Source organism: Limanda limanda, chromosome 4 (assembly GCF_963576545.1).
Source record: "Limanda limanda chromosome 4, fLimLim1.1, whole genome shotgun sequence".
NCBI classification, from domain to species: Eukaryota; Metazoa; Chordata; class Actinopteri; order Pleuronectiformes; family Pleuronectidae; genus Limanda; species Limanda limanda.
Genome location: NC_083639.1, coordinates 6,841,713 through 6,868,432, shown reverse-complemented (window position 1 = coordinate 6,868,432; position 26,720 = coordinate 6,841,713). Strand labels below are relative to the sequence as shown.

The 26,720-nt window shown below is 40.2% G+C and overlaps 1 protein-coding gene across 1 annotated transcript; it reads left to right on the top strand.

Annotated features, from left to right (window-relative positions):
- Positions 1-4,881: 4,881 nt before the first annotated feature.
- slc6a11b (solute carrier family 6 member 11b) lies at positions 4,882-25,074 on the top strand. Its single transcript, XM_061069735.1, has 14 exons — positions 4,882-5,092; positions 5,791-5,925; positions 6,189-6,329; positions 6,505-6,586; positions 8,999-9,131; positions 11,786-11,920; positions 17,717-17,820; positions 18,408-18,532; positions 19,164-19,276; positions 19,437-19,574; positions 21,437-21,539; positions 22,220-22,320; positions 22,853-23,023; positions 24,931-25,074. Exons 1-14 carry the CDS (start codon positions 4,882-4,884, stop codon positions 25,072-25,074), a joined length of 1,836 nt encoding a protein of 611 aa, XP_060925718.1.
- Positions 25,075-26,720: the final 1,646 nt, after the last annotated feature.

The following is a 26,720-nucleotide window of genomic DNA, read 5'->3' as shown; positions in this document are numbered from 1 at the left end:
GCTTTCTCAGTGAAGTGACCCGTGTTGAAATGTTCTAGGGGCGGCTGGTTGAATCGCTCAAACAAATTGCTGTTGATATGAAGATGTGGGACGGTGTCTCTATTGAGTTGAGGGTTTATACACTTGGCAAAGCATGACTATCGCAGGGCACTGAACGGTTGATCTGGCTAAAGTTATGACTTAGTCTTTTGTCTGTCAATTTGGCTTCTTGTTTTGAGTGGGCTCAGCACCAGACATGTTAAACACATCAGATTCTCAAAGGAATGCCGTTCATTCCCAATTCCTCTATAGGATGAAGCTTAGTAAAGGTTCAGTCAAGAAACAACCTGCTCCTGTCTCAGTTCCAACTCACTCAGCTGACTCCTCCCTGATCAGTCTTCAGTCTTCAGGCTGTCTGGGACCATCTGCTTTGTTCTACACCTCCATCTTTAGTTTTCAACATGACTAACTATCTATGGGTTTAACAAATGAGCGCAACAGCCCCAGCTCTGAATCGTATCCATTCAGATCAGATAGGCTCATCTATGAGGGCAATGCTTGTGATATTTTTTATAGCTAAAATGATCAAATCTAGTTTTAACACAAAAGTGTATCACAACACTTCAACACTTCAGAGTCCAGGTCGGGTCAAGCTACTGTGTTTCTGCCAAGATCAAATTAGTCATCCAGCTAAATATTTTATCAATTCTTGATTAAGATCGTATATTCTTTGCTCAGCGGAGCCTCTCTAATACCAGCATGAACTATAATATCCTGTTCTAACAGAACACATGCACTACCAGCTTATGTCTTTTTGTTTGCAGTGAAGTTGAACTCCTACTATTGTTGTGTATTTCTACTTACGACACAATATTTACTGATTAAACATAAACTCAAGACAGTTTATTGTTTGTATGTAGGTTTTGCAAACCACAAGTGTTTTTAAATATTTCATCAAGCACCAATTTATGATGCGTTTAATCATCACATGCACACAACACAAACGTTTATCCAACCAGAAACTAAAACAAGAACAAAGATACACCTTAAAGAAAATTTTAATATGTCAAATCTGTTTTCTCTTCCTCGCCTGACATTGAAAGCTTCTAAAGTGTTCAGATAAGGACAGGCAGATTTTAATGTCAGGAGAAATCCTCCTCTCCTCCTGACTTCTCACCATTAAATTATAATGTGGGACAAGAAGCTGAAACAAGAGACTCCTTTCTACCAAAAAACAGAGCAGCTGTTAGCGTGAGAGAGCTACGACCAACCTGTGGGTCAAAAACCACTTCTTTCACATCCCTGAAATCATATGGAAATAATACTCAACTAAACTAGCTGATGTTATTCTTAAATGTTAAAGTAATTTGATGTAATTTCTTTTAAGCCTGAGGAAATTTGAAACATGGTTTGGGAGGTCTCTCTCTCTCTCTCTCTCTCTCTCTCTCTCTCTCTCTCTCTCTCTCTCTCTCTCTCTCTCTCTCTCTCTCTCTCTTTCTCTCTCTCTCACTCACAGTGTCCTGTAAAAAAAAAACGGATGACAGGTTTCTTAGCAACACATTTTTTTTCCTGTGTCCTTACTGGACGGCAAAGTGACTTTGTCCCTCCTGACTTCCACCACCAATGACACAACAACTTTGTGTTCCCTTAAGAACGAGGTGGCCAATCACGATGAAGCATCTTGCTTGTTCTGGAGTCAGAGGGATGGAGGAATAATGGTTGAGGAGAATGACCTGTTGCCATTTTGTCCACACACCATCAGTGCTGGAATGAAAGGGTTTCTAACATGTGCATTGACACAAAGGAGCTCAAACTACACCAGAAAATGTCAGAAGTTATTTGTTTGTGTTGCTTGACTCACACTCACTGCAGCTGCAGGCAACATATTTAGGAGGAATAAAAACCTCTCATCAAGTATCCAAGTAGTAAAGATACACAAGGAGCCTGATCCTCTGAAGCTTCTTACTGAGTCTGCATGAGATGATCAGTGTTTAATTCTCATCAAGCGTTCCCGCTCTGATGATGTTGTACAGGACAACATAAATAAAATACTTGACTTTGCCTGAAAAGCTGAGGCAGGGTTTGCCAGCCGCTTTGGGTGGCCATAGTTTTTATGCAGGGCACTTCCTTTAAGCTTCTAATGACGGGTGACCCTTGCGTGAAGGGATGTTTAGAGACTAGGTCAGGCTTTTAGAGTCCGACGAGTTCCTTGTGCACCAACACTATCACGCCTGGAAACCAGGCAATCAACTAGTGTATGAACAAACTTTACAAATCCTACAAACTCCTCTGTTTGAATACCTTAAGGAAACAGTTGTTTTTAAAACAGCATGTGTTTTTAAGACTTTATGACAGTAGATCATTCATCATTAGCTGCTGACGAGAACAATCCAGTGATTAGAAATGAGGAAATCCATTCATGTTGTGTGCTCGGGTGCACAGTGACTTCTGGACAGGACAAAGAGCTGGGAGTTGTTATGCTGGGAGCAAAGCCCCAGGAGCTACTGGGGGAACCGTTGACATCAATTGATACATCAGACTGGGTCACTCCCACTGAGGATCAGGACTTGACTTCCCACAATTCTTGAACCAACAAGCACCTGAGGTGAAAGAAAGTGTTTAGCCTGCTGTTGTATACACAAATTATCCGAATTTACTTTGTGTTGTTATTTCAATGCTCATTCAGACTAGAGCACATTTTTGACAGTGACAAAGTGAAAGTTCCACATGAGTATATTTTACAAAATCTGTTGTTTATGTCGATTACATCTGTATATCCAATATTTTTTTGATTGTATTTTTAACACCAAATCACAATAGCAGTATCTACAGATATGTTAGATTTGGTTGTTATAATATAATGAGAAAAATATGATGTTATTGAGACATTTAAAGTTAGAAAATAATCTTGTCACTTCCCACTGGTGGCCAAACGATGTAATAATCATTGTACCGCAATTATCTGAATACAAATAAATTTTTTTATAAATGAATAGCGATTACATATACTAGACATGTGTATCGATTAGTTTGGCTTGATTTTGGTTTGATCATTTCATTTTATGATCAGGTTTACATCTGTATGATCCTTATCAAGGTGAATCTTCAGGGCCAACTTCTGCATTGAATAAACAGTTACAGCAGAGTCACAGCACAGCTACATGGTCACATGTTGTGTTCGTGTCTCTCAGTGGCTGAACGAGTGCAAAAAACTCACCCCCCCTCCAGCCTGAATCACCTCAACTATCGTACACATCCTCTCCACAAACATCTTCCCTCTGCATTACAGTCATTAAAGAGCTCAATCTTCAACATTCAACAATTAACATTCGAGTTGCGGTCGCCATTGTTTAAAGTACATACACGGAGGCATAGAAACTCCACCGCCCACTAGTGTTTGGCAGTGTAATTGCAGATTGTTATAGTCTTGGGTCTGCGTTGACCTGTGACAAAAGTATGAAACAGGCTTTAAAAGTAAAATCAAACATGCATTTACCTATTCATGTAAAGTCTTGGTCGGCTAATGGTTAGCTTTGACGCTTACAAGATGTTTATATGCTTTTTTTAGTCAGACTGGTTGCATGCTAAATACATGCTAGGACTATACATTCATGGAGTTATTATGTATATGCCGCCCAAGAAAGAATGACAAACAACTGTTGAGATATGGTTTAAAATACATCCAGACAGGTACTAACTTCCGAAATTCCAATTCACGACAACCTGACCTATCAACCAGTTCTTTCCACATCCCACTTGTGGAGTCATATATATATATTACTAGTTATCATGTGAATACCAGGAGACTTCATCCTTTTAATTGAAGTGTTGGAAATGTATGTTTTTAGATGCTTAAACTTGCGTTTTTGGCTAAAAGGTAAAACCCATTCTCCTCTCATCAGCCTGCTGTCTGTGCTCTCTGGCTGCAGAGTGGGAGCTGCATGTTACCACCACATGGCTTTTATCCAACTGGAGGCGCATGAGAGTGGCTCGCCTGGAGAGTTGAGTCGCAGTCACAGGTTCTCCAGCGCCTGGTGCAAGATCCTTCTCCCGTCTCCTGTGCCACGTCTGGGGTCTTCCTTTATTCAGACGGAAAAACTCAACCGAAACCACTTCAAACCCTGCGTGTATGCAGATTGTTCTCCTTCCCCTCTGCTGACCCCTCTCTCCCTCTTTCTCTCCTCCCCCTGTACAGGCTTAACCATCCTGAGTGTTTGTAAAGACGATTGTCAGAGCGCAGCGTCGCGAAGCCAAAAGGAGTTTTGCCACTGTTCCGTAGGAGACTGGTGAGTTACCTCTCAGGTTAAATGTCTTGGATTTCATATTAATACGATCATACATCTTTCATACTTAGTCACAATATTGTATCATTTTCTTGTTGCGTGTTATTCTAACTTCTTATTGGGCTGCAGGCTCAGATGCTGTAAGCAGGCTAATGTGATTGGGTTGATTGATTCGTAATTAGCATACACTGTAAAAGTTTTTTTATTCTTGATGTTGTAGTTGTTGAAGTTCACATTGAATAGAAGTTGGCTCAGTTGGAGTCTAATCTGTTTTGGAAGTAAAACATAATGTACACATTTCTAATCTATTCTATTCCTGAATGCAAAGTGAATGGGGTATTAAAATTGATTTCACATTGCTTCGGGCTGATTAAAGACACATGCAGATAGTCAGTGAAAATTAACTAGACTGTCTTAACTGTTTGATTTGAAGAAAAGTGGATTATTATGGATGTGGTGTCGCACTAATGGGACACTCCTCTTCTCATTCAGTCCCAGGACACTCACTTTGTGAAGAAAGTCTCAAGTCCTAGTAGGGCGGTCAACTTTAGAACAAAACAACAACTTGTATTTGTGTTGTATTACCTTATTTTGTTTCTCAGCGGGCTGCTGGAGAGTCATGACAGCTGAGAAAAGTGGGCCGGTTGTAAACGGTAAACCAGAGGATGGCAGAGATCCGGAAGGGTCCAGCTCCAGCCTCGACAAGACGGAGTACAATGAGAGGGGCCAATGGAACAACAAGATCGAGTTTTTCCTGTCGGTGGCCGGAGAGATCATCGGGCTGGGCAATGTGTGGAGGTTCCCTTACCTTTGCTACAAGAATGGAGGAGGTAGAGATGTTTTCCTTACATTACAAGAGAATAATAATTATAATGAAGAGAAGGACATTAGACAAGCTTCCTTGCTGGAAGGAGGAAATAACAATGGTACCTGTAAAAAGGGACTTATCTGTGATAAGATAAATGAATAAAATGCTGTGATGGTTAAAATGTCTACACAGCACTTTTCAAAGTAAGGACTTTTCCTTTTGTGTTTGTTTTCCATGTATAAAATCGAGCTGTGAACAGAAGTTTCATAATAAAATCTCCTTTATTATTTTATCCATTATGCACAATCATGTAGTGAATAGAAGAGGTGGGTTCCCTCATTAGACTGCATGCAGCGTATGGATCCAGCTCAGGTTCCGAAAAGGTCATCCTGCTGTGTGTGTGTGTGAGTGTGTGTGTGTTTGTGTGTGTGTGTGTGTGTGTTTGTGTGTGTGGCATCCGTTCATCTGAATTCATCCCTGCAGGAATTTATGTCTGAAGAAGTGAGTTTTTCTTTTTAGGTGAAATCATATTTTGAACTTTTGTGCCCTCGGACTTGCAGATCTAGTAACGATTCACCGCTCGTCTCGCCCGATGTCACCTGGGTTTGGCTGCAGCCCCCCCGCTGCAAGCCTCAAAGGATGACCAATATAGATAATGGATGGATGGATGAATAAAGTGGTATTCATGTTGTGTATTTATTTTCTTTTGTGTGCACAAAGGTGCGTTCTTCGTCCCGTATGTCATCTTCTTTGTGTGCTGCGGTATCCCCGTGTTTTTCCTGGAGACGGCCCTGGGTCAGTTCACCAGTGAGGGAGGCATCACCTGCTGGAGGAAAGTCTGCCCCCTGTTTGAGGGTAAGAGCAGACAATACATCATATTATTCACACTCAGGATTAAAGAGACAAGTAGAAAGAAGTCGTCCTGATGATCTCACTTCTCGCAAAGTAAATATTATTCTATCATTTGTTGGGTTTTACCAGTTTTTATCCACAGGTTTTTTACTGACATTTAATTTGCATTGTGCCAAATCATAACACACATTATCTCAAGGCACTTCACATAGCGAGGTGGAGTTAAATCCGTTCACCTTTTTATCTGTCACTTTTTGTGTTTTCAGGTATCGGTTATGCGACGCAGGTGATTGTAGCTTATCTAAACGCGTACTACATAGTGATCCTAGCCTGGGCCATCTTCTACTTCTTCAACTGCTTCACCACCGAGCTGCCCTGGGCTAATTGTGGACACTATTGGAACACAGGTGAGGGAATATAGGATAAGACAGGAACATCTTCATACAACCACAAATCCCCATGTTCACCCTCTTCGCTTCATGAGAAAAGGAAAGTGACAACACAGAAATGCAGTCAGATCTTGATGTATCATGTCTGAGTGTTAACCTGCCTAAATAATACCATGCTGTCGTGTTTCCATAGAGACCTGTGTTGACGATTATGGAGGCAATTCCACAAACATCACAAACATCAATGCAACTTCTCCAGTCATTGAGTTCTGGGAGTGAGTACATTTTTCATCTCTATTTTTTATTCCAAATTCACTTTCATCCGCTCTGTTTGCTAAGTCACCTGTCATGTCAACTCCTGTTTAAAAAAACTAATTTAACACATCATTGAAAAGCTGAGCTGACGACGGCTCCACACTGTTTCACAGACCCCGCCCATTCTCTGACCTTCCCCCCCATTAATTAGTCAGCCCTTTTCATATTTGTGTGGCAGCAGGCCCTGTGAGGCCAGCTGTCTCCCAGCTAGAGCCATGTGTGTGGCAGCCGATCAGGCCTTGTCAGTGTGTAATGCTGACCACACTTCTTGTCTCACTGCCAGCGGCTGTGTTTACACTGCTCCGTCTCAAACCTCATCTTCATCCCACTGGGGAATCTTATCAAACGACACATTTGTATCGTGACGGTTTAATTGAAATGATCGTATTTGTTGTGGCATTTCTTCAGAATTGATCTAACAGTGATTTAAAAGTGGGCAACATCAACATAAAAAGAGACAAACATGCCTGACCAACATGTTGTTGGCCCAAACAGAAACTAGCTGAGCCTTGTTCAGTCTGTGCCAGGACACACTTGTGTTTGTACTGTACATGCAGAAAACAGCACAGACAGCAGAGCTATGTGTTAAACAAGCGGCATTCAGCCTTCTGTATAGATTTTAATATTTTTTCTCATCTTTACTTTTCTATTTCACCAGCTGAGTCTGAACAGGGAGTATAGATACTAACTGCTGTGTGTGTGTGATGAAAAGCATCACAAAATAGTTTACACGTCTTTTGCACATCTGTGAAATTACATCACAGCTGCATCGGTGAATACGTCCAAAGCCCGAGATTAATAACCTGACTAAGAAAGATATCCTGTATTTGCACCTGTATTTTTACATTTGAAAACATTACAAATACTTAAAAAATTACTTACTATTACTATTAATACAAAAAATTTGATGATTCTTTGGTAAAAGTGGCTTAACAAGTTATTTGATTTGTTTTTGAATATTTATGTGACCAGGTAGATAACGAAGATTTCACCCTGAAAACTTGCACATATACTTAACAATATGTCAGCAAGTCACACACAACAGATTGCGTATATTTACACACATTAGTGTTCACATCTTGCCCCCTCATCTGACCAGGAAGGGACCTTGGACGGGGGGGGTGGTGGTGGTGAGTGTGGGGCGGTAGTTGGACGCAGCCTGTGGCCGGCCACCAAGAACATGTCATGACGATCAATGGCTGGTCAGGAGCTGTGGGGGTGAACTCCGTGGCACAGATTTGGCAGCACCTTGTAACTCGGTGGCTCCGACTCTCGCTTCTCATCCTCCATCAATGCTGTGGCCTGGCTGTGCTTCAGCAAACAGGAAATTAACCGTTGATCCGCCACCATTCTGTGAATATCAACGCGCCCAAACATTGAAACTAAGATCCATTTGGGCTTTAACGTTTTGCTCTGTAACTATTGCTCTATGTAAACAATTGCTCTTGCTATCAGATCCTGTCGGCCTGAACACTCCCATGGATTTTTCTTATGATTAGCATGAGCCTAACTATCCACAATGTCAGCAACTTAAAGATAGAAAAAAAAGCGTCTTTCCCAATAGAGAAAATTACTTTGCTAAGGGCGTGCTTTTCTCAGCTGGTTTACATTTGTTTACCATGATGAGGTTGCACATCTGGGGGCCACCAGAATGTCTGACAGCTGCATGAGGATGATTATTGTCAAACTAGCAGATGCAGGAGAAAAGATAATAATTGAGGAGTTCTGTTAAACCATCTTACTGTCATGGCTGATGAGTTTGACGGTGGTGGATCTTTTCTCTTCATGGTCATCACAGTGGAGCAGACTTCTTCTTACCTTCTTGTTCCCATTTTTGTCTCCCAGCATACGTTACTAAATGAAAGGTGAAAACTGAATCTTCACCATGCCATGGTAATATTTTAGTCCCTGACAGAAAGTGGATGAATTGTTCGGTCAGGATCTTAGAAAAGTGTAAGCTCACCTGTTGTCGAGTTTGTAGCCTTCATTGCACATTATATTTGTAAGTAGTCAAAAGGAACTATCTGTATTTACAGTATAGTTTGTTTCAGTATGGTTTTAAAGCTGAAGAGTAGATATATTGAGTGGGGGTGGTGGGGGATGCATTCACCAATATTCAGAGGGAACATGGCGGAACAGCAGCAGATATAACATCACTATTTATGCTGTGCAACAGCAAGCAAATGTTTATTTTGCATCATCTTCCCTCTGTGCTGTAACTTATTTACACTCATAGATCTAAAACTGTGCAGATTGCATAAAGCGGTGCAGCCTCAGCTTTCTCAGAAAGTACCGTCAATGTCACATGAACAAAATTCCCTCAAACCAATCTGTAAGTTAGTAATCATCTGTGTGTTTCTGCGCCCAAACAGACGCAGAGTGCTGAAGATATCAGATGGTATCGAGCACATGGGGGGGGTGCGTTGGGAGCTGGTGATGTGTCTGGCCCTGGCCTGGTTCATCTGCTACTTCTGCATCTGGAAGGGACCCAAGTCAACTGGCAAGGTAAGCCAGAGTAATGCATGCTTACTAGTGTGTGTGTGTGTGTTTGTGTGTGTGTCTGTGGTTGCAGCGTAAAGTGAGAGCCTCCTGTTTGTATTGTATGATGATTTCACATGATGGACTGTGCTGTAACCACACAAACCAACTCACGATGGAGGAATCTGTACTTGAATTCGTGTCATTTTGAATGGGTGTGCATGTTTATTTGGTGCTGCCGCCAGTTTTTCTTTCACTGGAGCAACTTTACAAACTGAAGCAGCCACAAGACACAGCTTTTTTACACCTTATCCTCAAAAAAACTTCCTCACCTGCACCCTCCTGCAAGTCTGCACCACCCACTTCTACCTTTTCTCCATTTTAAGGTTCTCCCCTCGAGACTCCTCTTGCAGCCTTTAGATATGAAGTCTGCACCTGAGAAACTCCCTCAGATTCAATGAGCAGTTACAGAGGTAGAGTGAGAAAAAGGGGGAAGAAAGAGGGTAAAGAGAGGAGAAGTGTGTGAGGAAGAAAAATTAATGGGTTTGCACATGACAGGGGTAAAAAAAAGCAGGCAGCGATGCCTATATCTCCCTGAAGTGTCTTTTGTGTGGCTGTGAAGTAAGAGAGGGAGAATGCTTCTTCATGGCCGGGCTTTAGCAGCTGGTCCAAGATTGATTCCTGTATTCAGGGGGGGAAAGGAGAGTGTTCATGAGGAGCATGCAAAGTGTATCCTCAGCCTCTGCCTCTGCTGCCTCTGCCTCTCTCTCTCTCTCTATCTCTCTCTATCTCTCTCTATCTCTCTCTCCCACTATGAGAAATTAACCACAGCGCAGAGAGAGAGCGCGAGAGCGAGAGAGAGAGAGAGAGAGGTGCTTTTCTTCTCCTCAGAACCCAGACCCCATTCAGTTCCGACTCGGCTGAGCTGTTTGCTTTTGTTGTTTGCCGGCCATTCTCACATTTAAGCCCTCCTGTTAGATTTACGGCGAGGCAGGGGCGAGTTTGACCAGTAAATTTGTGGTGGCTTTAAATGTTTGCCCGTGGTGAGCTGGAGGGAGCATGTCAAGAATCTGAACGTTCATGGAGAGATTGAATATTGTTCTTTATATCCCAGGAGTAGGCGGGGAGAAAGAGGGAGAGGAGGTTTAGCATGTGTAATCGTTTCATTTGACAAATTAATGGAGGGATCTGTTGGGCAGGAGACAAGTTTTCCCACAGTTCCCCTGTAGGCCACACTGGGATTAACGGAGTTTAGAGACTCAGGTTCTATAGGTCATGATATTTAAAGCAATGGGTCTTGTTCATGTGGCACTCAAACTTTTTTGTCCACACACAGGAGTTTAGTTAAGAAGCTCAGAGCTGCAAAGCTTCCATTCATAAAACCACAGGCTGAAGTTGTACAGTAGTGTGACCAGTGGTGTGTGCCTGCGTGCATTAGTGTGTGTTCAGGCCGATGTGTGGGAAGGGTTAATCTTATCTGTAGTATCTACACACCCATCTTTTATTTTGTGAATGAAGGTTTGTGTGAGTGTGTGTGTGCGTTTACTCGTGCACTCCTGTGCATGCTTCAAAGAGAAGCACATTTTCCCACACTGCCAGCATCACTCCTCTGGGCTTCTCCTGTTTAAGAGACGGGGCCAGAGGAGTCCTCTTTTCTTTTCAGTCCCCTGGCCCGGCTCTGTTCTGTCCTGTTCTGTCCTCAATTGGACTTTGACTGGATGCCAGCGAGCCGGGGGGATGTATGTTGCCCGCCTCTGCCTTCCAAGAGGCCAGGATTTTTCTTCAAGGGGTTTCTAAGAGTCTTGAGATGTCGAGCACAATTTTGCAGCTCCTGAATAGCTCAATAAAAAAAGCGAGCGTTGGTTTGCTGGTTAGCAAGCGCTAGCCACTGTAAAGAAGCGGCTGTATGTGTGGTGTTGAGTTGACGGCAGTGCTACCGTGCTATACATGACACATTACTAAATATATATATATATATGTCTTTACATTGGTATTGTTATATCTGATCCCAGGTTTGTTATTAGCCATAGGACACATAAACACATTTAAATGCTGGATTTAAAACACAACGCAGCAATTCCCCATTTTAAAAGTGAATATGACAACTCAGGATCCCAGCAGCCCATAACATCCTTTTATGTCCTGAAATTGATAATGTGGTAAAACCAACAGTATATACGACTGTATCTATTAACAGCCATCACTGAAATCCCTGTTATACTATGTTCCTGTAACTGTAGTTCAATTGGATCTTGGTACAATTATATTTTTCACTTTTGACCCTTATCCTTACATAATTAGATATTGAATAGTGTCACCATTTTAATTTAAGTCCTCTAACAAGTGGGTATAAACATGGTCACAACAAGGCAACAACTCAAAACCCTAATCCTGAGCAGTTATTTTCCTGCAACCTTTTTCCTCCGATTATATAAATTCTGTCAATCCAATGTCGTCATGATGATGTGAAGTGATTGGATGCGTTGGTTAGAACCCAATATTAATTAAAGGTCCCAAATATTACATAACATTACATTACATTTCAAAACATAGAAAGTCACAGAAATCTTACTTTTTACAACATAGGATCTTTAAGCTCTAAAAAGTTCTGACAGTTACTAATCGTCAACTGTGTTTTTCTATAATCTGTACACAGACCTGTGCATATTGTGTGTCTACAGGTTGTATACGTGACAGCTACCTTCCCTTACGTCATGTTGTTGGTCCTGTTGATCAGAGGAGTAACGCTGCCAGGAGCATGGGAAGGCATCAAGTTCTACCTCTACCCAGACATGTCACGTCTCTCGGACCCTCAGGTAGGTCTCAAAGAACGGTGTTTGTCTTCCGCTGCTGCAGAAGTGATAATCCTTCAAAATTAAGTGACAACATATACATAATGCCACCGAAGGGTAAGGGAAGTGTTCGTCATAGCTGTTTTGATACTGGGGCCACCTGCGGGCAGTTTTACATTTATTCTCTTTATTTATGTGTTAGGATGTCATCATTTATGACCAGAAAGACAGTCAGGATTACAGAGGACATGCACTGTGTCACCGAGTGCAGTGTAGATACGTCTTTGCATTCAGAGTGAAATGTGCATGTGTCACCAAAACCCTGCATTTGACATTTGATATATTCACACACAACATGCACACACATCACACACACACACCAGTAAGCTCTGATGCTTATCGGTAATTGCAAGTGTCAGTGTTGCAGGAGGGAATAAGGTCCTTGCCTGTAGATTCCATACATCATGTCTTTAAAAACAGCTCTTCACTGTGGGCGATATTACTTTTCTTGCTAATGGTGGCAGGTTGGCTTTGGAAATGCAAGTCCAGACCCCGATGCCTGGTGATACTGACAGGGTGTTTTGGGGAAATGCATAGAAGCCCCTGCCTCACACCCACCTGTGTGGAGCTGAGAAGCTGCCAGGGAGACAGGTGGTGTTGCTGTTACTGCGATGAAATAAGGAATCAGGCCTTTTCCCCTCCCCTCCCCTCCCCCTCTCACAATGTGTGAACCATTTTGTCCCAAAAACAGTTTAGTGTCCAGGATATACACAAAACCACTTTCTGTATTATCATCTCATGTAGAAAGAAATATGTAAAGATGTATAAAGCAGCTCTTTACATTGTTTACCATCGGCTTCATTCCTTCTGATACTGATTCTACTTTTAATATGGAACCGTGATATATCCTAACAGGCAAACACTTCCTGTAGGTGATGAGATAAGAAACAAAGACAGAGCTCTTACAACCTGGATGGGTGGAGATCTCAAGATTTAAGGTTAATAGAGGTGGTGCATTAACATAAAAGTCATAGAGACGGAGCAGACTCCTTGACCTCCTTTGGAAAAAGGCAGACAGCTCGGGGTCGCTAGGCAACAGTGCACTAGAAAATGTCACTGGATTGGGTGTCATGACAACGTGACTTGAAATAGATGAAGAGTTTGAGGGAGAGGGAGAGAAGAGATGGGAGCGGATTGATGTTTAGATACTAGATCGATCGATCGATCGATAGATAGATAGATAGATAGATAGATAGATAGATAGATAGATAGATAGATAGATAGATAGATAGATAGATAGATAGATAGATAGATAGATAGATAGATAGATAGATAGATAGATAGATAGATAGATAGATAGATAGATAGATAGATAGATAGATAGATAGATAGATAGATAGATAGATAGATAGATAGATAGATAGATAGATAGATAGATAGATAGATAGATAGATAGATAGATAGATAGATAGATAGATAGATAGATAGATAGATAGATAGATAGATAGATAGATAGATAGATAGATAGATAGATAGATAGATAGATAGATAGATAGATAGATAGATAGATAGATAGATAGATAGATAGATTGATAGATTGATAGATAGATAGAAAGATAGATAGATTGTATAGATAATTAGATGTATGGATAGATATAATGTAGTCTGGTGATCATAACCGTTGTTTCTTTACAGTACAACTCGTCATTTTTACAACCTTGCATGTATATAAAAAAATTAAAAAATATTACATGTTCGCCCACAGTGAAAAGCTTTAACACCTGAGTTAGGAACCAAACACCAATGCACTCACTTGACACACAACTGTAGTGTGATGCCAGTGTCAGTATTGTGCTCATTCGTATACGAATTGTGCGTTCACAAAATCATAAGCTCTCCTCCAACTTGCACATTTGACACATCACCTCCTGTTCAGACTCTTATCCGGTCTGATAATTGACTGTAACGGTACAGGTAGATGAGCATGAGTGTTCCACACAACTTGTTTAGCCAAGCAGCTCCTTGTGCTGAGAAAGGTGTTAAAAACATAAACGTGAACTTTTGACTTTTTATTTTTAGCTAAATAAATACAAAAATAGACAATTCAATAAAATACAGGAAACGCAAGTAGGGTTAAGCAGGTAACAAGGTGTAAAGTCACGCATTAAGTGGGTAAACTCTTGCATTAGTGATTTTAGTAAACTAAGAAAAAGAGAAACTATGATAAAGATGGATGGTGAAGAAGTGAAAAAAAAAAAAGGGGGAGTGCCAAAAAAAGACACAAACAATCTGAGGCACAGAGCGAGTGAAGGAGGGTGATAAAGAAGTGCTGCTGTTTAGCAGAGGAAGACATTACTTCTGACACCAGTGTTAAATCAGCTTCCTCACGGACAATCAGGGCTCTGTTCCGTCTAGCAGGCTGTGTGTGTGTGTGTGTGTGTCTGTGTGTATGTGTGTGTGTGTGTGTGTGTGTGTGTGTGTGTGTGAGTGTGTGTCTGTGTCACCCCCTCTTTTCACAACCCTAAACTTCATCATGCCTTCCCTCTTCTCTTCCTCCTATACTTTTCTCTCTCTGGTCAATTTTCTCTTTCTCTTTACACATTTCCACTCCCTGACCATCACTGCTGTCTTTCCATGCTTCATGCCTCTTTTCTCCAAACCTGCAAAAAGGAATAATGGACAGTAGAGCTTTGGACACATCTCTAAACGTAACACGGACATTATCACCACATAAAGCTGGTCATGACAAATGTGATTTCAAACAGTTGGCTGCATGGTAAATCATGACTTTGCACTTCCCCTGTACTCTATGGAGCTTTACAGTGTGGTTTTACAGCCCAAAACGTTATCATTTTGATAGCTCTCACAGTTTCTATCTCACAGTTTTGCAAGAAAAATCCTAGTTACTGAACATAGCGAAACATGTTGCAGCTTCTTCAAAGACAGATGTGTTTGTCAGAGTTACAGGAGAGAGCTGGAGGTCACCACACACAGATTGTCAGCTGGGATTGGTTTCAGCCACCAATTCTATTCCTGTCAGATAAAACCAAAAAATAGTGCCTCCAAGGAATTTATAAGATTTGAGTTTATTTCATCAACTGATGATTTTCATAAACATCCTGCTCAGAGGAAACAAATACTTCAAATGGACTTAGAACATAAAATGATGTTGCAGCAATCTCATGTAATATTCAACTAAGATAACTGGTTATGTTTGAACTTGTTCCAAAATACACCGTTCTGTATCATTTTATAGGAGATGAACAATTCACTTGCTGTGGAAGCAAACATGTGTTTTTTCTAATATTTTTGCTAATAAGTCACTTGGACATTTGAGTGTAATGCTAATTTGAGTTAAACTTTGACACCACAACTAATTTGGCTGTCAATTTTGTTCCAATCATTTTTTTGTTTCACTCAAAATAGCTTGCGGATTATCAGGTGTAGATTAAATATCATTCATTTATCAGTGTCGCGGAAATAAAGTAGTGAGTAAAATCTGGTTTATTCATCTCAGCTGAATTTCTTAATGCTGCACTTAAAAAGAAGAAAAAAAGGAAATGTTATCCAGCTTTCACACTGTAGAAAAGTTTACTGAAGCCACAGTCTCAACACAACCAAACACAAGCCGACCAAATTAGGCACAACATCAACAAGTGATTCTCTCGGGGCCTGGGCCTTTAAGGCTTCACCACTCGGTGCGGCTATCGGCCGAGGGCGAACTAAAGGGAACATTAATGAACATTAGGAGAGAAAGGCCTGTTCTTCCACAGGAACAGTCCTGTGTTTGTGAGGTCACAGAAGTTACCGTGGTTACTCCCAGGAGGGAGCGAAGACCGTGCGTTTGTTAATTGTTCCTCGGTGGGGAAATGAGATTAGTGGCTGAATGGTGATGTGAGAGAGTTTTCAAAGAGCCATGCTGCATTAAGTTTGAATTCGCTAGCACCCCATGCTACGCTGTGGGTTCTAGGATCCTGTGCTGCACTACAAACTACTTTCCTAATGCACTTTTTACTGCTGTCTCATTTCGTGCATCGTGCATGTTCCCATGAATAAAACTCCTCTGTTTAGATATTGTACCTAAATATATTATAAACTAGGATACCAGAGATTATTATAATCAATATTTTGCCTCTTTACCTGTTCTTATCACCAAATATTTATCTAATTTAATAAGTTGATGTAAAATGATCTCCCTAACCAGGACGCAGTGGTGGTAAGAGTGTATGTATTTAGAACAACTTGAGTATATACACTTTAAGCAGCTTTAAACTTCTTTCCCTGTTCATCAGATTTACACGATGCATCTCAAATCATTGCCATTACCTTTTGTGAAGTTTTAAATGTAATTTTGAAATCATTTGATCGCAAATTAAATACAATTTCCCTCTCTGCTCACTATTCCACTAAAATGACAAAACGCTTACAGTCAAACAAGTAAAAAATATAAAAGCTGTCCATCGTTAATCCCCATCTAAAAGTGGAAAGGAATGAAGTTAGTGAAGCGTAATATGAATATTTAGGCACTGGGAGACTGCAGCTACTTTTAGGATGTTAATCCATGATTCATGCTGCTCCACCGTGTGCCTCTCAGAGGGGGAAAGAACGGTTGAGCTGAGCCATAATTTCATTACCAAGACAGTGAGATGATGAAAATCAGGTAGACGAGGGGTAACAAAAGAAATGTGGGCTTTCATTAGACCTTTTGCCATATCGTGGTAATCGCTTGTAAATGGGAAAGCCTCCTCTATTCATTCTCGTTCTGAAGTTTAATTAATTTTTAAAAATTGCACAAAGAAATGTTATTGTCAATGATAATAGGCTGAGGAGCAAAATAATGAAGTGGAAATTAAACTTTAAGCTGGATTAAGAGCATGAGAAATGATCAGATGCTGTAAAAGTTTCTGAAACTTTAATTTGTTCAAGTGCGTGTCTGTATACTCGTTTTTGTACCTCTTTTAGACCTTTCACAGCATAAACACTGACCTTGTCAGGACCAGTAGACCGCACAGGGACCAACACTTGGTCCTACTGGCGCAAAATGTGATTTCTGAGGTCCTCTTACCTTAACCAGGACCTCAGAAATCACATTTTGCAGATGTGAATATTGGTAAGGTTAAGGTAAGAGTTAGGCAAAAATTGGTCTTGGATAAAGTAAAAATGGATGCAGTTTTGGTTAGACTGTCCACATGGATTGAAGTTGATGAAAAATCGGTGTAAGGATAGCTGAACAAACCTGTGTCTGTGTGCTGGACTGTGTGTACGTCACACAATACATACAAAAAAAGGATTACATTTTTGCCACACTGAGTTAAACAGGAACTCATCATGAATTCAATGTTCAAAAAGCCCAAGTGTTCTGACAAAGTCCAAAAAAAGTTTTTAAAAGGCTTCACAGGAGCAGAACACCTCTTGGTTTACACACATACACATTTAACCTTAACATCTCAGCCTTGAAGGGACATAAGTTGCTTGTAATACTTCCCTTTCTTTCTGTATATATTCTGTTTGTATCTTAAATGTCAGTCTCTCCTATGGGGGTGAAAATAACTAAAATAACCTAAAAGCAGTGAGGAGTCAGTGGATGATTTGATGAGTATGAAACTGATGTGACTCATAAGTCGCCAGACCACAACCCAAAGAAACGCTGGATTAAGAAAACAGCTTCATCATAGAGTTCAGACATTTAAAGAATGTGTATCGAGCACCAATGAAGCCCTTGTTGATGGTCGTTATGTGCCAACACTTCACAGATACACTTTCCTGTATGCTCACACACATATCAGTGTATGTAATGTGTCTTTGTGACTTTTACACCAGGTATGGATAGATGCAGGAACACAAATCTTCTTCTCCTATGCCATCTGCTTGGGTTGTCTCACTGCTCTGGGAAGTTACAATGCCTACAACAACAACTGCTACAGGTAAGATTGTGGCTACATGTAAATGGATGATTGGATGATAATGAAAGCCATCAAAAGAGATACATGTCCCTGTAAACACAAATAATATAAGAACACAGGGAAAACCCATGGATAACCCTAACCCATAAATATCAAGACGGACATCCCGATGCCGCCATTTTGTGCCAGAGCCTGTGCAGTAGTGATTGGGGGATGAATACACTGCTTAAAGCAACACATAACTAATAAAAACAAACCTAGTGGAAAAATTTAATTGTGACAAATATCAGTGTTTTAAGAACTCCCTAAAATGACAGAAACCATCTTCGATAAAAATATATTAAACATGTACTTGAACTTTTTAGTTTGGTCCATGTCCCATCCATTAACATGGAGGAAGGATTCATAATCTTTAGTGCAACCAGTCAGCAGGTGACAATCAATACATGTTGGCTTTACCTTTGGAAACCTCTCTTACATCCATGCACAGTCTATAGTAAAACAGCAGTGGGGAAAGGGGATGCGTTTCCATCATTGCTGTAGTATTATGATCAAGTGCCACCGGACCAGTAAGTGTGATCTCTCTCTCTTTCTGTCCTGCTCCCCAGGGATTGCCTCATGCTGTGCTGTCTGAACAGCGGCACCAGCTTCCTGGCAGGTTTTGCCATCTTCTCTGTGCTGGGCTTCATGGCCTTTGAACAAAATGTTCCCATCGAAGCTGTGGCAGAGTCTGGTGAGATAATAGCAGACATTATCACGTAATGTTTCAGAATGAAAAATAACGAAATAAATAAGGAACTTATAAACTTAAAAACGGTGATGTGGCCACACACTGGATCTAAAGCAGTAGTCAGACTGAATCTCTGTGCTTCCATCCACCACAATCTGTTACAATGGAAAAACATACCCAGTTATATAAGTCCACACTCTTCACCTAGGCTCTTAGACCACCGCAGAATGATTTATTCAAGTCACCATAAATGATTTAGTGAATGTGACGGAGTGAGAGATTTGAAATGTTTGTCTTGGAGTCTGGTGAGGGCAGTGTTTAATGTTTCAGATAATGTGTTTCCGAGGCTCCTTCACCAGATAGAAGTGATAAATTACACAAGAGCATTTTCTTTTGACCCAGTCCAATCTGATCGGATCCAGAAGTACTTAGAACAGATACTGTGTCACTTTCGGGTTTCTGCTATTTTGTTTGCTAGTTTATTTCTTTTTGGGTTTTTTTTAACTGACGATAGAAATAAAATAACATGCCCTAGTCTGTCTTTTTATCACCTTACACAAAACGTAGGGTTAGGGCTAAAGCTTTCAAAGTTTGTATCTTGAAAGTGAGTGTTTTGGTTTTTTTTGTGATGCAGGTCCTGGTCTTGCTTTCATCGCGTACCCCAAGGCTGTAACGATGATGCCTCTGTCTCCTCTTTGGGCCGGTCTCTTCTTTATAATGCTCATCTTTCTGGGCCTGGACAGTCAGGTGAGATTCACTGGTGTCATAATAATATTACTATTGATAAGATGATTTGGCTTCAAACAGAAAATTACAATTTCACAAGTAAACAAATACAAATAAAGCAGAGACATGAAATTATGCTCCTTCCCATTATTTTTGTAATAAAGTCCTGTTTTCGTTGCAGTTTGTGTGTGTGGAGAGTTTGGTGACAGCTGTGGTGGACATGTACCCCGAGACCTTCAGGAGAGGCTACCGCAGAGAATGGCTGATCCTCGGCATGTCAATAGTTTCATTCTTTATAGGTCTTATCATGTGTACAGAGGTAAGACTCAGCTATAGTCACATCATTAGAGATAAAGGTACCACATATGGGAAGGATGTTTGTGTTGAACAGTACTCTAGTGGAGGACCAGTTAAATTTAAACACTCAACATGTTACTTTATATTTTCGACACTCGTTTAAACGTATGGCGAATTTTTAAAGCCAGCATTGTTTTCAGGTTTTGTTTTCTCTTTATCTTGAATATTTGCTCATTAGATTTCAGTTCTCAAAGGTCAAAGGTCCTGATGACCTTTGAATAAACTGTATTCAGACTGAAACAACTGATTGGCAGAGGCACACAATCATAGGATGGTAATTTTTGTTGCTAATATTTTCTAATAAGTTAAATTAAATTACTTTTTAAGGTAAAATGTAAGAAGTAAAGTACTTCAAACTGTAAACTTACACTAAGGATCTTTATATCTCCAGAGCAAGATTGTTTATAGCAAACATTCAAATCACGCTTTTATTTGTTATGTAGCCATATCATCATCATCACCAGCACCAACAACATCATCATCATCATCATCATCATCATCATCATCATCATCATCATCATCATCATCATCATCATCATCATCATCATCATCATCATCATCATCATCATCATCATCATCATCATCATCATCATCATCATCATCATCATCATCATCGAAAGACAAGTCTGAGATGAAATCCATTCAGGTACATTCAGATTATTCTCTCTATTCTTGGTAAATCAAATATTTGAACATGAATTGAACCAGAGTCTAATAATAAATTAGAACGATGTGATTTGCTGCCTTCAGTGTTTCAGTTTTTCTTCTGATCTCCTCCACTAGACATTTCAATTTTAACCTAAGTCATGTTATCCATCTAGAACGACATCTATCGCGAACTTCCATCAGCTAAAAGCTTCTCATCTCTCCATATGCACTGCACTCATCCACCCCCACTGCAAACATACTGTACTCTAGTGGCCCATAATGGCTAAGAAAAAAGCAATTTAATGCAATATTGAAGCCCGTTACTTATCTCTGTTATATACAGCTGCTTTGTGCCCATTTTCAGTCCCCACTACTTCTGAACTCATCTCCCACCCCCACCTGCACTCGAGGCTCTTGAGACTCTGTATTCCTTTCTGCCAGCAAAGAGCCATCATGAATACGATGTCACAAGGAGCCCAGAGTAAGATTTAACACAGTTCAAAAGGTCTTCTGGGAGTGTAGTGCAATACTTGGCTGAAAGAGTCAGTCAGTGAGACATTTTTATCATGTTCTAAATTGTTTACCTGCAAGGTTTGAGCAGTGATGTTGCCGCAGATACAGAGATTAAATATAATGGCACTTTGGTGGAGGCAGAAAGGAGCAGATACATTATTTTGACGTAGCGAATGGAGAGTAGATGGTATAAGAACATAACCACTGATACTAGGAATCATTTGAAGGAGCAATGACACATTTTGGGACAGTATTGATTAATAATATTATTATTCACTCTCTTTAAGTGAGTAAGGTGAGAAGAAAGATGTCACTCCTACATATGCAGGCTTATTCAATGTCAGCAAGAAGAAAATTTAAATAACCTGTAGTAGACAGCCCAACGCAGACCTTTGAAGAACAGTTTATCTTGTCTGTTTAAACCCCCCAAAAAACATCAGAGATGTTTATTATTATTGTATTAAATCTTCATTATAAATAACTTAAAAGAAATATCAGAGCTGGGTGACACTATGAATTTGATTGATACACAAGCTTATGTGATCGGTCCCTGACAGGCTTAATGAAACACACCTGATTCACTTAATTTTCACACTCATCTAACCGCGTCTGATGCCCGTGTTGTGGCTGTGGCAGAAAACTGACGCCTGTCTTGTCCATCAGGGAGGAATGTACGTCTTCCAGCTGTTTGACTCGTACGCTGCAAGCGGAATGTGTTTGCTGTTCGTGGCCATATTCGAGTCCATATGTATCGGCTGGGTGTACGGTAAGAGGAGGAACTCAGGTTTCAGTACAACAAGAGATCTCAGAGCAGAGATGTTTTCTACATCTCACTCTTGTCACTTCAGATAAAATACCAGTAGTCTGTGTTTCATTAACTGGGAAACTGTCAGACATTTGTCTGACAAATGTGGGGGAAAAAAAGGCAAATGCAAAAATATAGAGTCAGGCTTTTTGTCATATTTCTTCTCTGCCCTCTGCTGGAGAACGGTCTCCATGCAGCATTCACAATGCTGCACAAGGCACACAATTCATTTGTCTGATGTTAAAATTATATTATGGTGTTATAACACTGTGACAGTTTGTCATTCAGTATTTTTCCCAAGCAAACATTGTGTATTGCAGTGTGCACATTTAATGCATGGATTTAAATGTTTAATTTTATATTTCTATATTTAAATGTTTTATTTTGTAATTATTAAAATATTATTTAAAATGTGTATATTCAAATATTTTGAATATTTAAATTGCACATGTATCAAATGTTCTGCCGAATATTTTGAAAACAATCCAAGTGACACTTCATTAAAATTTTGGCACTGGATTTCCTCCCCGTCCAATCAGAAGCTCTGTTTGGATAACCATCCTCTGTCAAGAAGCATCAATCACGTCATTATTTCTGACAATCCGTGCAGAGACTCTGAGTGACGCTGATTTGCGTTTCAGGTAGTGACAGATTCTACACGAACATCGAGGACATGATTGGCTACAAACCTGCCTTATTCATCAAATGGTGCTGGATGATCCTGACCCCGGGCATCTGTTCTGTGAGTGCACGGCAACACAACATCAACAGCAAACAACTCATCGTGCAGATGATCACATTGGTGAAGAGGGACAGAGACAGTCTTAGTTTTTTCTATTATATTCAGTGGTGGAATAAAAGTATCTTTTTCAATCTTGTAATGTAACTCACTTTAGTTGTAACCTGTAACAGTTGTCATATAGCCAGTAAGATAAGATCATACAGTTTTGGGATTTATGTTTTTCTATTTACAAAAACACTACGACAACCTGTACATCACATGATCAGCTTTGATCGATACCTGGTTTTAATGGAGACTATTACACATTACACATGTATTAATTTAACAACTGCTTTGGATTTTTCCACATGAATGAGACATGAAGGCTTTTTAGTGTATGTAAGTGGCCTTTGGACTAACCTTTACCAAATCAGTATTTATTAAAGCAACACTATGATTCTGAATTCAAAGTATGCACCGGGATTATTATTTATTTATCAGAGGCATTTCTTTCTTACTATATGAATAGAAAGTCCTTTTTGTTTTTTCACAGGCGATTTTCCTGTTCTTCTTGATTAAATACAAACCGCTGAAGTACAACAACGTCTACACCTACCCTGACTGGGGCTACGGTATCGGCTGGTTCATGGCCATGTCCTCGATGGTCTGCATCCCCTTGGGGATGATCTGGATGATCTGGAAGACTCCTGGCACCTTCTCTGAGGTAATGAATTTGTCTAATTTTTGTAATACTTCTATTACTAACTAGAGTAAATATAGTTGGAGGAACAATGGCCTTATAGCTTCTTATCCAAAAGAAAAAAATACCCCCATTCCAAACCATCGACTGTTTATACAGATGGACGACACATCTCCAAATCTTTGCCATGTACTTGATGTCCCCTCTGCTCCCACGGAGGAGACAGGGTTTATGACCTATACAGCAGCCAGCCACCAGGGGCAATTCAAATGGCTATTTTTCGTCTTTACACACAAGAACCAATGCATGTTGTGTTTCCTCAGACTTTCACTAATTCACTACCTGTCCATCTTCAGTCACAAGAGCCTTTGGTTGAAAGAACCCCAACTCTTCCCTGTTTTGTGGAACAGCAGCCCCCCCCTCTTCTCTGACCTAATTCATCAGACATGGTCTTGACATGGTTTGAGGCTTGTTGGGGAAGAACTTGCTATTCAGGATCGGACCTTCTTTTTGCATTAGTAATGCAGATTGGTGCGTACTCTGGCTGGGTTGTCGTCCCAAGCAAAAATACTGTAACACAAAGCCTGTAACTGGTGTTTACATCCTTTCTCTTCCATCCCTAATGTTATCAGGTGTTGTATTGTAAAACTCGCATTGATTGTTTTGCATTTTGGGCAAATCACTTTCCCACCTTGTGCTGAATGAGCCTGAAGGAAGCAGCTGCTGTATCTCTCCCAACAGACTTTTATCAGAGGGATTATGACACAGTTGGATGATCTCCTGTTATTGCTTGAGGGGCGGATCAAATATACAAATTGCAGGCTCCTGATATGAGATGATTGGTCGTGGCCTCCAGCCTTTGATCGACCTGAGGCGTGAGGAAAAACAGAGGAACGATATCAGTGACGTTTTGGTCATATCTTGAATGGAGTCCATATGGCACACGGACATAGACTAGGGTACTGTAGAAATTTTGGTGCCTAGATTAAATTCCAGTGGATCACCTACATTTATTTTAATCTCTATGTCTCTTATACCAGTATTATTTGCCTGCTTTTTTTGGAAAGGGGCATGTGCTGGGGTTGTCCATCCATCCGTCCATTAATCTTGTGAACACCATATTTCAAGAAGGCCTTGGAGGAATTTATTCAAATCTGGTACCATTGTTTTGAGATGATGTTCACTTATGAATCTCATATTAACTGAATAGATTGTGGGGGTTAAAGGTCAAGGCCATGGTGGCTTCACAAAGCATGTTTTTGGCCTCTTGAACATGATATCTCTAGTCTGCCTTCAGGTAACCTTTGATTTTAATCAGTGGACTGTCACTAGATAAATGTTTAGATAGATAGATAGATAGATAGATAGATAGATAGATAGATAGATAGATAGATAGATAGATAGATAGATAGATAGATAGATAGATAGATAGATAGATAGATAGATAGATAGATAGATAGATAGATAGATAGATAGATAGATAGATAGATAGATAGATAGATAGATAGATAGATAGATAGATAGATAGATAGATAGATAGATAGATAGATAGATAGATAGATAGATAGATAGATAGATAGATAGATAGATAGATAGATAGATAGATAGATAGATAGATAGATAGATAGATAGATAGATAGATAGATAGATAGATAGATAGATAGATAGATAGATAGATAGATAGATAGATAGATAGATAGATAGATAGATAGATAGATAGATAGATAGATAGATAGATATATAGATAGATAGATAGATAGATAGATAGATAGATAGATGGATAGATTCAGAATTAATTCAAGAAAATATTTGCTGGCAAAGACACATTTTCGTTTTATGCATAAGATGTTTTTGCTCAATGCTGCTACTAGAAGTAATTCATTGTGGTGTGATAGTAAGAGTGAACCTGTTTTCTCTTTCTCTCTCTGCAGAGAATAAAGAAATTGACGACTCCCAGCAAAGATCTGAAAATGAGAGGGAAACTCAACGCCCTCAGTCCCTACGCTGCCAACGACGCAAAACTCAAGGTTGATGGGAAAGTATCCACCATCTCAGAGAAGGAGACGCATTTCTAAGTGAATCCCCGACCGAGCGACCGAGCGACCGTGCTGCCTGACGTCTCGACAACAAGTCTGACAACCGAAAACTACAGCAAACAACAACAACAACAACAACCGTATCCACCGCTACACAAAACAGGAAATTCAAAAAATGACTCGGAGTGTTATCTTTTTTTTGTAAAAAAAAAAAAAAAAGAAGAAGAACAAAGGGAAACGTTATCACATTATTTTGTAGTCTACTTCTGTTTTGCACAAACTTTGAATAACACATTTATTGTTTCATTTAATATTGTCACTAAAGCAGCTGTTTTCTTTCTTTTCTAACAATAATATTTAAAACTCAGTTTGTGGTTGAAACTTGTCCTGGTACCGTGTCAGTACTGGTCACACTAGTGTTTGTGCCTTTAGAACAATACTTGTTGTGTTGTTAAAAGGCTTACACTGTACATTTATTGACAAAGTGCTGTGTTTCTTTATTAGGTACTAGGCACCCAAATGTGAGTTTCTAAGATGTAGCAGCTTGGGGACCATTCTACATAGTTTAGTGTGTTAAGAGAGGATACGGCAGCAAGTCTTAGTGCTGAGGCTGTAGGAGGCAACAAAATTCCCTCTAAAGAAAAAAGGTGTAGAGTTTTCCATTAAGACCTAAGGTATTGAAATATTGGGCACCAACAGAACCAGCTGTGACTGTGATGGCTGCAGATCTTTTTCTGGCCTTTAGTCATTCTCCTGTACTTGAATTCAGCGTTGTTGCTAAGCAACGTAAGCAAAAAACTCTGCTGACAGGATGTAATTGAGTGATATTAATAGGTCATTGTTCATCAAGTTATTGGACCCCTCAGGGCTTTGCAGATTTCCATGGAACCACTCTTTCTAAACGTCTTTGCTCCAGAGGTTTACAGACATTTTTAAAGGATAAAGATATCTTTGATTTTACATCTGTTAGGTTTGAGGTGAAAATCTTACCATGGCTGCCAAAAGCAGTAAGCGACTCGCAGGCTGAGTCTCAAGCACACCTCTCTTTCGCCAGCTGCCCTCCTATAAGTCGTGGATATCCGTCATTTCATAGTAATTATGCTGAGTCTAACGCAGAGTGACAGACAGACGTGCCTCCACCCCGACTTGTTTTATTTCCTGCTCCGCCTGTAGAGGAGAAGACGGACGCCCATCAGATGAGCTTTTCAAAACCCATCTGACTTCTTATCCCTGCTCTTTTTATTCTGTCCCCTCGTCCCCTTCTCTCTTTTCTCTCCCTGATTCTCTGCCTGTCCACCTCCTTCAACTCTTTCCACTTCTGTCTTTGGCTGTTTTTAATCCCATGAAGAGCTTGAACGAGGTCTCGTATAAAACCAAGATGCCACTGAAGTCTTTGTATCTGGATATCAGCAATAGTCTGATTGATGCTTTGACCTTTCCAATGTCAATGTGAAACTGAACCCACGGCTTTTAATTTTTCTGTCGCTGTTGGAGTGAAGCCTCAGTCTGCCCCTGTCATTCATGTCATTGTGGTTAATTGACAATGAGCTGGTCTCATTGCTTCGATCGATTCTCAGTCCATCACGGCCTCGTCCGATCAGCACTGGAATGACTCGTCCTTCCACCCCTTCCTCGCCTTTGTCCGCCTTTCTCGCCTCCTTTCCTTTCTTTTCCTTTGTCCTTGT

Coding starts and splice junctions, on each gene's coding strand:
- slc6a11b (XM_061069735.1), top strand. CDS start 4,882: ATGACAGCTGAGAAAAGTGGGCCGGTTGTAAACGGTAAACCAGAGGAT. Junction 11,921..17,716: donor CACGTCTCTCGGACCCTCAG/GTAGGTCTCAAA, acceptor CTTTTACACCAG/GTATGGATAGATGCAGGAAC. Junction 17,821..18,407: donor TACAACAACAACTGCTACAG/GTAAGATTGTGG, acceptor CCTGCTCCCCAG/GGATTGCCTCATGCTGTGCT.